The 12,223-nt window shown below is 60.4% G+C and overlaps 1 protein-coding gene across 5 annotated transcripts in view; it reads right to left on the bottom strand.

The window, feature by feature from the left end:
* The window catches only part of NOC2L (NOC2 like nucleolar associated transcriptional repressor), a 13,971-nt gene extending 1,924 nt beyond the window's left edge, over positions 1–12,047 (bottom strand). The window contains exons 1-16 of one of the 5 annotated variants that reach the window (XM_023636092.2): positions 11,839–11,994; positions 11,559–11,711; positions 10,202–10,376; positions 9,988–10,110; positions 9,187–9,307; positions 9,010–9,100; positions 7,301–7,379; positions 7,092–7,202; positions 6,554–6,667; positions 5,653–5,841; positions 5,203–5,342; positions 4,243–4,354; positions 2,236–2,349; positions 1,796–1,897; positions 339–482; positions 106–219 (exon numbers count right to left, since the gene is read on the bottom strand). In XM_023636092.2, coding sequence (XP_023491860.1) covers positions 106–219; positions 339–482; positions 1,796–1,897; positions 2,236–2,349; positions 4,243–4,354; positions 5,203–5,342; positions 5,653–5,841; positions 6,554–6,667; positions 7,092–7,202; positions 7,301–7,379; positions 9,010–9,100; positions 9,187–9,307; positions 9,988–10,110; positions 10,202–10,376; positions 11,559–11,711; positions 11,839–11,864 — 1,908 coding nt within the window. In that variant the 5' untranslated portion in view covers positions 11,865–11,994. Of the gene's footprint in view, positions 1–105; positions 220–338; positions 483–1,795; positions 1,898–2,235; positions 2,350–4,242; positions 4,355–5,202; positions 5,343–5,652; positions 5,842–6,553; positions 6,668–7,091; positions 7,203–7,300; positions 7,380–9,009; positions 9,101–9,186; positions 9,308–9,987; positions 10,111–10,201; positions 10,377–11,371; positions 11,712–11,838 lie in introns of all 5 variants that reach the window. The other 4 variants (XM_023636093.2, XM_070255688.1, XM_070255677.1 and 1 more) reach the window with 4 other exon arrangements.
* Between the last annotated feature and the right edge of the window lie 176 nt (positions 12,048–12,223).

The raw sequence follows: 12,223 nt of genomic DNA, 5'->3' as shown, positions 1-12,223 counted from the left end.
AGCCCTCTTCCCTGCCCAAATCTTGAAGGCAGAGCAGGGGGCGAGGTCTGAGTCTCAGAGTAAGCCAGCCAGTCATGCCCATGCCCCAACCTCCCGCAGCCATACCCGCTCTTTTCCGCTGATCTCCAGCTGGATCTCTCGGTCCCTCAGCTTCCGCCACTGGCTGTAGTACTTGGTGAGTGGTGTTCCCTCCTCACGGGTCTGCTTCTCCCAGGCATCCTGTGTGCAAACTCAGGTCACACCCCACCCTGTGCAAACCCCCAAACCCCACACGCACACTGATGGGTGCCTTCAGGCAGTGCTGCCTCCCAGGGCCCAGACACCAGCTCCCAACTGACCGCTGCGTGCTGTTCAGACACACCAAAGGAGACCCTCTGGCGCTGGCTGTGGATGAACTCTACGTTCTCCTGCACCTTCTCAAGCAGCTGGCGCACCTGCCGGCAATAGTTGGCCACTTTGCACTCCCGGAGAAAGGACTTTAGCTGCAGAAGGAAGGGAGCTCCACCTAGCTCCAGGCACAGGGCTGCTCTACACCCCAGGATCAGCGCAGGCCTGGGAAACCCAGGTGACCACAGGGAGGTCAGGGTCATGGGTCCACGGGCTCAGAGCCAAGTCCACAGGCTGGGGCTGGGGGACGGGGGCGGGGGAGCGCTGCAGGGCCTCTATGACCAGCCCTTGGAGAGCTGACACAGGGTGCACGCCTAGGGAGGGCTCGCCCCATGGGCCAGGCGGAGGAACAGGGGCAGCGGCAGTAGAGCAGCACGGATCTACTCCCAGGGCCAAACTCCTCTGGTTGCCTGTCTCTGTAAATAAAGCTGTACTGACATAGCCGTGCTCATTCGTTTACCTATTTCTAGGGGTCTTTTCGTATTTCGACAGGAAACTAAAGGAGTTGTGAGAGAAACTATGTGACTGCAAAGCTTAAGATATTCACCATTTGGCTCTTTACCAAAAAAATTTGCTGACACCTGTCTCAGACCATGATCCCTAGGACTTTAAGCCCAGAAATAGAGCCTTGCACGTGCACACACATGCACCTGCTGGATAGGCCTCTGAGCCAGGTGCAACACAGGTGTGAGCAGCACCCCACCCACCCCCTCACCAGGCAGGCCTAACTGGTGGGGCTGATCGGCCCACTAGGGCCCGACAGAGCCAGGTGGTGCCCACCCCTGCGCTCCACCCATGAGAGACACAGGCCTGCCTGAGATGGGAAACATCCAGGCTGAAAGCAAATCGACCCCCCTCAGGGGCCCAGAACAGACTCCTGAGAGAAAAGACCCCCATACCACCTGAAAGAAAGGTGAGGTGAGGTCTGGGGGTGGGGGTGCCAGGGTTTCCTGCCACTGGGAGCCTGCCCTACCTCCCACCCACACCCAGGACCACCTGGGGAAGCATGCAGGCAGGAGACCAGCCCAATCCAGGGATGCAGGCCTGGGACGAGCCTGCTCAGTCCCGACTCCCCCCAGGAAAGACCTCATGGCTGGTCTGGTCCCCAGGCTGTAGCAGGCCTCGGGAGGGCCTGGCAGGTCCTGGGGTCCTTGTTGAGTTGCCCAGGACAGCCCCACATCTCAGGCTCCACCCTACTATGCTCGTACCCCCTATACCTTGGCCCCAGGGATCTAGCTCCCCGATGGTGGCAACACAGAACCCCTATGCTGGCCAGGCTCTGCTGTGGGCCCTGTGTGGCTGTGACAAAGCTGCCTCCCTCTGGCCTGTGTAAATGGGGAGCTGAACCCATTGGAAGACACCACCAAGGGATCTGGGCAGGGATGGGGAGCCGGGCAGTGGCACATACCTGCAGGATGGCGGGCAGCGCCAGCTCAGGGAACGCGATGCTGTGGGCCTGGCTGTGCAGGTACTCCAGCGTGAGGTCGTATAGCTGTTCCACCAGGCCATCCTGAGGCAGCAAGTGGGGCGGCATCAGGGCACTAGCAGGGGAGGGGAGCTCAGACACCTCTCTGACACGTACACTCGCTCTCACGGGTGGGGCCAAGAGGATGTGAGCCACAACCTCCCCAGAAGCCACACTCAGGCTCACCAGGGCTGGGACCAAGGAGGCCCTGGGAGACCCAGTCCATGCTTAAACTCCAGAGGGTGGTGAGCCCCCTTCCTGTCCATGCTCATCTGCCTCAAGTCACCCAGCATGCTGATCTCAGTGCCCTCTGACCCTGCCCATGATCCCACTCAGGCCATTCCCTTCAGTCCCTTCCCAGTAAGCTTGGAGGCCAGCCTCACCCGGTATGCCTTCTCCTGCAGGTTAAGCTTGGACAGTTTCAGGATCACGGCGAAGTTGATGGGCTTGGAGCTCATGCGCCCTGGCCTCCTGTTGAAGTCAACCTGCTGGAAAACCTGCCCCCAAGGCCATGACTGTCAGCCCAGCCGCCACCACTGCGCCCGGCTGGAGGCCACGCCCCACTGCACCCCACATCCTACTGTACCCCCTGCCCCACTGTACCCCTCACCCCACTGCACCCCACACCCCATCCATGGATCCTTGGAGACCCATCTTGAGACCAGGGGCAAGCAGCCAGATGCAGTGCCAATGCCGCAGCCCCGGAGATCCCACCCCTCAAGTAAGTCTGCTTGCCTTCCAGAGCTCTGGCACCCAAGAAAGTCCCTTGGTCCCAAAGTTGGGCCCTGGTCAATAAGGGCAGAACCAAGAGAGCACACACATGCACTGCTACTGATCCCCTCCTCTCCTAAAACTGGGTCAGGAAGCCCTAAGGACCAGTGTCTGGAAACAAGGGGTCCTTCCTATACAGGGCCACCATCACTGCAACATCCTCACCCAGGGTCGTGTCCCCACGGCCTGGTCCAACCCCAAGACTGCACGTCTGGGGCTAACAGACCAAGGGACACAGGGTCTCAGGTGACGGCCTGGGCAGCTCCCCCTCCTGCATTCTCTGGAGAGACCACAGGCTGCGCACATCAGCCTTGGCCACTCGGAGAAGTTGACCCCTAGGTCCGAAGGCTGCGGGCTGCCAGGGGGAGCAGAGCCAGAGCCGTGTCTGGCCTCTCAGCCAGGGGACCCCTCCCCACCACTTACACACAGGGGTGATCCAGGGTGCATCCCTGAGGTGGATGGGTGGCCGACACTGGGGAGGCCTAACAGGGAAGGCCCAGCAGAGTGGGGAGGATGCTTCACAGCTGAGCTCAGCCAGCTCCAGATGACAAACAGCCATGATGGAGCCAACAAAGAAGCGCTTCCCAAGAGGACACTGCCCTCTCTCCAGCCTGGCTCAGCCCAGGAATGGCGAGGGGGCCTGACCCCACACAGGGCAGCTCTGAACCCCTTTCTTACCCAGAGAGGGAAGGGCAGGGACTCCCGGAGGCAGAGAGCTTTGCTTCCACCTCTGTGGTTTGTTTTCTCCAGAGAGGAGAGACCTGCACCCCTGGGTGAGAGGGATATGTGGGGTGCAGCTGCAGCAAGCCAAGGCATGGCTCAGGACGAGGGCCACACAAAAATGAAGGAAGAAAGGGCAAGATACCTTGAGACCATAGGCAGAGAGGACAGACAGATGCCAGGAACTGCTGGCAGGGTGGGATTGGGGCACCAAGCCAAGGGCCACAAACCTGGGTCGGAGGACACGACCGGGGAGTGGATTGTCTCCAAAGGACGTTTGTAAGAGCATGAAACTGCAGTGTCCCTGCCTCAGGTAATCAGAGCTGGAATACCCTGGGTCTCCCCTCCCTCCTCTGCTTGGTAAAGGGGCAGACCTCAGCCCTGGTCAGCTGGGACACTGCCCTAGGCAGTTCAGGGTCGGGGGGCTAAAGCCCCTCTAATGGGGGACGTGAAATCCCAGTGGATTTCTGGGCTTTAGATGGCAGCCTTTCCCTACCTGAGCTACGTGCACGTGCAGACACACAGATGCACACACGTACACATTTACACACACACACAACAGGGGTGCAGAGAACAGCTTCGGAATCACACCTAGGCTTCTGACCCAGCTCTCCTGCTCACTCTGATCTTGGGCAAACACCAACTCAAGTCTGTGCCCTACCACTGTCAGGCTGGCCCCGCAGGGCAGCTGTCCTCATCCTTGTCACCTCTCTCACCTACTGACATGCACCACCAGCTTGGGCAGGCAGCAAGGCGCTGAGCAGAGCAACACCCTCCCCAAACCTGTGCTCTAAAGATGAGGAGCCAGCACTCAGGAGTCAACCTGTGTCAAGGGGCGATGGTCCACGAGCAGCAGGAAGTGCTTCCAGGACACCCACCCCGGCATGCACCCCGCTCACCTCTAGGATGAAGGGCAGCACCGGGATAAAGGTGCCAGTGCTCTCCGAGAGCAGAGTCAGGGCGCGCACACAGTGCATGCGGAGCGGATAGAAGCGGGCAGTGGGGACCAGCCTGGGGGCACGGGAAGGCAGGAGTCAGCAGAGCCCCAGCCTCAGAGACCCCTCCTTACCCACAGGGCTCCAAGCTCAGCAGGGCACCTCCCTGTCACTTGTGTCAGGGGTCAGACCCACCCCATCAGAGTCCTCTGAGAGAACAGGGCAGGACGAAGGCCCCAACTGGAGTCCCAGGCTGAAGGACCTGCCTCCTCGTCAGTTTCTGGGGGTAGGGAACACCCCTCCCAACTTGTAACTTAATTTCAATTTAATGTGGCAAGGTTGTTAGGTCAAGCCCTTCTTTCCTCCTTGCTCCCAGCTTTCAGGGTTCCCCCGTCAGGAGGACGGGGTGCCCCCTCCTGGCTAACAGAGGCAGCAACCTGACCACATGCGGCTCCTGCATTCTCTGCCCCTGGAGACAACGCTGACCATTCACACCCAAAATGTGGCACACCACACCAGACCCACTCTGTCCAAGAACCCCAATTCCTTCACACTGCACACGGCCCCCTACCCAGCATCCCCAGAATGTATATGTGCCACGTCCTGGGACCAAGGCGCTGGGGAAGAGTTTACACCACACGCAACTGAGAAGCCTGCTGCCCACGAGCGCAGGGCGTTCCCCCTGCTGGGCATGGGCCACAGACAGCCCCACTCCAGGTCCCTGCTCACCTCAGATGCTGCCAAGTCACAGACCCCAAACCCTGGAGGCCCCAGACACCAGAGGCACTGCCCAGACCCTCCTGGTCCTCCAGGAGGCTTCCTGTGTAACTTTGGCCTCCCCTAACCCTGACCCCAGGACAGCCCCGTGGGATCCTGGCCCCAACCTCCTTTAGCCCTCAGGTGGCCCCGCCCGTCCCTGCTCACTTGATGCAGCCGATGACAACCTGGGAGAGAGGGTAGATCAATGGCTGGAGGGCTTCGCTGGGACAGATGGTGCTGAGGGCACGACACCACAGGTAGAGGCAGTGCACAAATTGCCAGTTGTACACTGACTGGTATGTCTCCTGGGCACAAAGTGGAGTCCACGTACAGATCAGGCCAGGGGTCCCAGGAGGACTCAGCCCACCTCACTCACCGTGTGCACAGGGTCCCAGCCAGCAGCAGCACTGTGCCCCCCACGCCCCCCCCAGCCCCTCAAGGTCCTCTGATTTGCCCCCATCCTCCACCTACTCCCACAGCCCCCACCAGCAATGACCCTGATCCCACCAAAGTGCTGAGTTGTCTTTCCCAAGAGACGGGGCTTCCAGGAGGCCCCAGGTCCTTGGTCGGGTGGGGCTCCTGGGCTGCTCACTGCCCCCAAGCCCAACTGCACACCTTCTTGCACGTGGTCATTGCGTTGCGCAGGTGGATGGCAAGCTGGCGGATGTAGAGGAAGGCATGCTGGTAGGCAACGCTGGTGTCCAGGGCAAACAACTCGGTCAGAGTCCGCTGCATGAAGTTGATAAGGGGCAGGGCGCTGGGGGAGGTGAACTTGCAGTTCCTCACGTACGTGATGTACATTTGCTGCAGGAAGACCCTAGTCAGAACCACTCCTGAGCTCCCAGGGCCCTATAGACCACCACCGCCAGACACCTGGGCCTTCCCCTCGGAGCCGCAGCCTCAGCAAGTACCTCAGCCCGGCCATGTCTACTGCAGCCCCCTCCCCCTGCGTGGTACCAGCACCTTGGCCCCCACTGCTGCTCAGCCCCAACGTGTGCCCCCCAACCTTGGGCACAGTCTGCAGTGCAGAGGAGAGGGATCTCTTAGGGAAGGCTGGGTACCAGGGGAAGGGTGAGCTGCCACAGAAATAACTTCGGGAACAGTCAAGGAGACCCTGGAGGGACTGGGAGGGAGGGGTCGGAAGCCCCTGCTGCATGCCAGGCCTATGCAGGGGGTTCCAGAGGGTCCCTGTGCAGGGCAGGCCACCCCAGGCTTGGGGCCAGGCAGCGGGGTCCCTGTCTCTCTCCACAACCAGTGTCCTCGCCCATGGAGGGGAGAGCTGTGTGGAGCAGTCCCCATGGAGCCCCAGGGGGGTCAAGGGCTCCCATCCCTGTCACTGTCCCCCACTTCTCAGGGAGGAACCATGACGAGGGCCTGGGACTGCTCAGGGCCACAGAGCCAGCAAGGGGCACCGACCACAAAGCAGCCTGCTGGCCCTCGGGCTGAGACTTTCGACCCAGACTCTGACAGACACAGACCTGGGGGCACCACAGGCAGGGGACCCCAGCCCACCTACCTTGAGGACGGGGCTCAGGAAGGTGTCCTTCTTGTGCCGGCAGACTCTGATGAGGACAAGGAAGGCCAGTACTCGCAGTGTCTCCTCGCCCGTGCTCCACAAGACCACCATCCTCTGCAGAAGGCAGCCGTCACTGCCCGTCCCTGTCTCCCCAAGCCACCCCGAGGCTCCTGTGGTCACTGCTGAGCGCAGCCCTTCCCAAAGCACCTCGGGGGGTGGGGGGGAGCGGCAAGACTTAGAACTCGCTCAGGGAGAAGCCAGAGTGCCAGACAGAACACCTCACCCAGCAGGGCGGTGCTCTGTCGTTATGGGCGCGTGCATCAGCGCACGTCACGTGACGATGACAAGCGTGGCTCTTGTCAAAAACGTCAGAAAATGTCTGCCCGAGGGAGTTTGTCCTCACATGACCGGCTGTGCCGTCCTGAGGGCAAGGCGGGCACAAATGCCTCCCCTTCCCTCTCCACTCTGGCTAGGAGGGGGACATGTTTGGGGTGGCCATGTGCACCCCAATCATGCCAACACAGTGAGGGCTGCCCACCTTGAGCAACACGCGGCACTGCTTGGGGAAGGTCAGGTAGTAGGGCACAGCACTGCTGACATGCTGAAGGACGGCTGCTGCCACTGTTGCCTCTGCCACGCAGGCCACCAGCTAAGGAAGGAGAGCTCAGTGAGGTCAAAACCCACTCACATCCAGGATACAAGGAAAGGCTGGACTACTGGACATGACCCTCCCCCTCAGAACCGCACCTGTATGACCGAGCTGAGGTAAGCCTTGACGTCCAGGCGGAGCTTCCCCCACAGTGGGCTACTGGACGGCTGCAGCACCCTGCAGAGACCGCACCCACCCCATCCAGTGAGCCCCTGCAGCTTGGACATGAGGCCGCAAGGAGGCAGGAGTGTGTCCTGAGCCATGTCCCATCCGTGCAGTGCCCAGGACACATGGGCACATGGGCCCTCTGGGGAGACCCCCCATCTCTCCCCACGAAAAACTCAGGGGCGCCTTACTGTTGGACTGACATGAGGGTTGCCCCAAGACCCTCTCAAGGGTGGCCTAAATCAACGCCTGAGGAGGAGCAGCACCAGGCCCTCCCACGGGCCATCCATCCTGGCCAGAGGACCGAGAGCAACTGTCCTCCCTGTCTGAGCCCAGGGCAGGTCACTTCCCGGGAAGCCCCCAGAGAACTCCCCGCCTCCACCTCCCTCTCTCAGACATAAACCTCCTCCTGGTCCCACGTCAGGCACCCATACTGTCAGGCACCCACACTCCTCAGTCGGCACTACAGAGCCCGAGGTCTAACACCAGCACTGCTAACCACCGTCACAAGGAGGTTTTCTTAAAAAAACCAAGTCATCCAACTTACAACTTAGTTTCACCACTTAATCCAGACTCTGACCTCTTGAAAAACTGCAAGAGCTGATGATAGCAGCTGATGTGCCTGGAAGTTTCTCGAAGGCGTCGCCCCCAGCGTTCAGAGAACCCAGCACACAGCAGTGCTCATCAAACTCTGCTGACGTGCACGAAAGGACAAAGGCAGGGGCCCTGGAAAGTCTGCCCATCTACTGACACCAGCTGCTAGGCACCTGCAGCCAGCTCACCCCGCCCCAGCAGCAGCTGTTCACTCTCTCCCAAGGCCCGCCGCCCTTCCTGACGACTGCTGTCCCCAGTGCAGCAGCCCCTTCACACGAGAGCACACACCTGGCCAGCACCGGCTCCATTCACCCTGCGCACGTCTGCTGCCCGCTGACTCACTGCCAGTCCCCTGCACTCTCACCCATCTGTCAGCTTCCCTGCCCGCTTCAGACAGGGCTGCACCCCCTGATCCATTAGTGCAGCCCTGATGCCACCACCAGGCCCAGGAACTCCCACCTCCCACAGGAGAACCCCTCCCTGAAGCCTCCTTTATTCCTTTGGAAGGTGTGGGTTGGGTGCGACCCTCCAGGCCCTTACTGCCTCCAGGCCACGTGGCTGCACAGCCCCCCAGCCCCAATACAGCTCCCCTTCTACCAAAGTTCTGCTGCTCTACTCTCCCTTCTAAAGACCTTCCACGGCCTTCTCTGCTCAATCCACCTCTGATGTGGAAGGTATAGTTCTCAAACCCAGACCAACAAGGCTTGTACCCAGAGACACACATTCCAGCCACAGAGCAAAGAGCAAAGAGAGTGGACAAGACTTAGTCATCCAAAGAGGAAGAAAATGGAGAGAATGCTGACCTGGAACAACCGGGAAGCAAAGCCAAGCACACACTCTCCGGCCTGAGACATTCTAGGCAGAGAATTTCCCTTTGCAGAAACAAACTAGCCCTGAGCCCAGCCTCTCCCAGGACCCCACAAAGAGCCTGGCTCTGCTCTCAACATCCCTCTGTGCGGCTGGGTCTAGAGGGGCCGCCAGGTCACCAGGCCTCTGCCTTCCCCAGCACAGGGCCCTGACCATGCCGCCACCTCACCTTCCCTCTCACCTGCTGTTGTCCTTTGGGGCTCTTTCCAAGAGCAGCTTCTGGAGGCAGCTCAACAGATCTCTGATGCAGAAGGTGACGAGAGCGTTGAACACTGCAGTGAGGGGACCACGGATGGCATTCACACAACAGAAAATGCAACAGAGAGCCTGCATCCCAGGGCCCCTCACCCAAGCTCACCGGCACTGTCAGTAACCTGGAATTTGCTGGCCTCAGCACGTTCCTGGTCTCCTTGGGTGGTGGCCACAGCTGCTCGGAACGCCTGCACAACTTCATGGAACAACTTTGGAGTAAGGTGCTGCTAAAGGGGCAAGAGAACCCAGAATGTTAGGGGTGCAGTTGCTTGTGCTAGACAGAGCGAGAGCAGCCAGGGCTCCAGGAACCTGCTCTATGAGAAAAAGGCACCCCTTGCCCACATTCTCAGACACAGAGCACAGGTGGGGGCAGCGTTACTGCACCACGTGTTGGGAACAAAAACACAGAGTCTGGAATCCTCCTGGAAGGACAGGGAGCCTAGCTCAGGGACCATGGGGGAGGAGCGGAGGGTTCTGGATCTGGACAATAGCCAGCTCCAGGTGATATCTGGAGTTCTCTCTTTCTGTCCTCTCCCTGAAGAAGCCACTGCAAGACCTGAGAAGAAGGGCCCTGACTCCACTAACCAGCAAAGGCACAGAGGCCACATCCTCCCCACAAGAGACTTGGGGGAGCAGGGAACCCAAGAGAGAAACTGAGAAAAAAGGAGCAAACAGAGACCCTAGAATCTGTTACTGAAGGAGTCTTACAGCCCTGGATCCTCCTAGCATGCAGGAAAAACCAAGTGAGATTCATTCGTTCTAAAGGAAACTCCAGTGCCAGTGCTCAGAGAGGATACCCTGCCACCTGCCTCCTCCCACCTGCACAGCCCCAGGTAACTGAAATGAGGCAAGGGTAGACTCCTAAAGGAGGGGTGTGTCCAACTGCGCACTCCATGCCACTTCTCACCTTTGCTGCCTGCTTCCATCTCTCAACCATGGCAAGAGTCACAGGAGCAAAATCCCTCTTCTTCCCCTGTGATCCTCTGCGGAACCCATCCTCACCCTCCTCGTTTCCCTCTTCACTTGCTTCCTGCACCAGACACACAGAGGACCACGGTGGAGCAGGATGGAGAGACCACAAGTGTGCCCCCCGCCCCAGCCCAGCTCTGCTCAGGCCTCACTTCCAGCACATCTGGCAGGGAGTGGAGCTGCTCCTCTTCGTCCTCAGAGCTGTCTGAATCGCTAAAGTTCAGCAGGCTCTGGTCGTTCTCCTGCAGGAACTTGTAGAACTCGGGGTCTCTGTCCTTCAGCCGAGAGAGCTGGTCCTTGTGCTCAGATGCACAGCCTTGACGCCGGCTGAGAAGGTGAAGGTCATCAAGTCCGATGGACAGGCACAACCAGCGGGAGGTGAGGGGGTGTGAGGTTTCCTGTCCCTCACGCCGCCAGCTAGCTGGCCTCCTCAGAGAAGCTATGGGGCTCAGTCTGCTCCCTCCACAACTGCTACCAACAAGCAAGGCAAGGGGATTTCCAGGGGATAGGTTTTCAGCAGATCTTTCTCTCCCCCACTCACACGTCCAACAGCCTCTCTAAACACCTTTCAACGTGTGCATTCCAAACCCAACACACACAACACTGAATGTGGGGAACCCCAAACTAGGTCTGCCTCCTCTCTGCTCTATTGTTGGTAACTCCACCCCTCCAAACACTCAGATGAAAAGTGAACCTCTCTCTCAAACCCAGCATGCAATGTGTCATGGGCATCAGCAGCACTTTCAAAACCCCTCACGCCTCCTCTCAAATCAGCACCACAGCTCCATTCTCTCAGTCACCATAGTGGTCTCTTCCTATCTCCATCGCTGCAGCCAACCTACTCTCAACACAGCAATGCAAATAACCTTCATCTTATGTGCCACGTGACTTTAATTCACTGCTAGAGAACATCATAACTCCCAGCTGTACTAGGATGTCTCACAAATGGCCTATAGTCTATAAGATCTGGCCCCGTCATCACCTCTCCGGGTTCACCTCCTGCTACTCTCCCCACCACTCCTGCCACAGCCACACTCACCTCTGTATAAGGCTGGCTCCCACCACCTGAAACATCAGAACACTTCCTCACCCATCTGCGTGACTGACTCCCTCAGGCCTTTGCTCACTTATCACCTCCCCAGAACGCCTTCTCCACTCCACTGAACACAACAGAGACCATCAGCTGTGCCTCTAGTTCTCGAGCCCCTTCTGTTTTTCCTTTCTGCCTCCAGCGCCTATCTTTTCTAAGACACCACACCCTGCGATTCATCCGCGGCCGAGCCAGCTCTCCCAGCCCAGAAAACGGCCTTCGTATCACTCACCGACGTGAGCACCCCGCCGAAAAGACTCAGCACAGAGCAGGCGCGCAGTAAACGTCGAACCACGACCGGATACGCGAAGGGTCTGGGGAGGGTCGGAGGTCCCGAAACCCCAGGGCAGCCGGCACGCTCGTGGGGCGAGCGCGACGCCGAGGGGGGCTTACACGCCGCGCGGGAGACGCTCGCTCACCTGGCCGCAGGGCTCCCGCCCGGCCCGTCCCGGCTCCGCCCGGCTCCGCGCCCCGCCCGTGGCTCCGCGTCCGGGGTTCCTTCGGACTCGGACTCGGACTCAGAGTCAAAGCCCGAGGCCAAGAACTCGTCCACGGTCAGCTCCGCCAGCCGCCTGCGGGCACGACGCGGTCACGGCCCCGCCGGCGCGTGCGCCGAACCCCGCCACCCGGGCCCCGGGAAGGCGCGAGCGCCCCTCGGACACCGGCGCGCCAGCGGCCGGCCGCCAAGACCCCACTCACCGCTTGCGGCCCCGCGCCGCCGCCATGCCCGCCGCCTCGCCCGCCGACCGCAGCGTGCGCCGCACTTCCGGTCCCAGAAGGCCGCGCGGCAGTCGCACTTCCTCTGGGCCGGCCCCGCCCCGCCGCGCCCCGCCGGGCGGCTCTGCGGTTCTCCCACCGCGGCCCCGGCGGCATGCAGGCGGGAGGGCGCGTTCACACCCTCTGCGCGGCGGCTTCTGTCCGGGCTCCCGCACGCCGCTGCTGCGCGCCGGGCGACAGAGTTCGAGCATCGGCAGGACTTGCCGCTCACAAATCCGTGTCCTTCTCTGTAAGAGGCAGTAATAACAGTACCGACCTCGGGGAAGACAGGCTGGGCCCACAGCTGCCCCGGCCTCCATAAACACGT

The sequence above is a fragment of the Equus caballus genome, chromosome 2, assembly GCF_041296265.1.
Source record: "Equus caballus isolate H_3958 breed thoroughbred chromosome 2, TB-T2T, whole genome shotgun sequence".
Lineage (NCBI taxonomy): Eukaryota > Metazoa > Chordata > Mammalia > Perissodactyla > Equidae > Equus > Equus caballus.
Note: the sequence above shows the minus strand (reverse complement) of the source record. Positions and strands in the feature narration are given on the sequence as shown.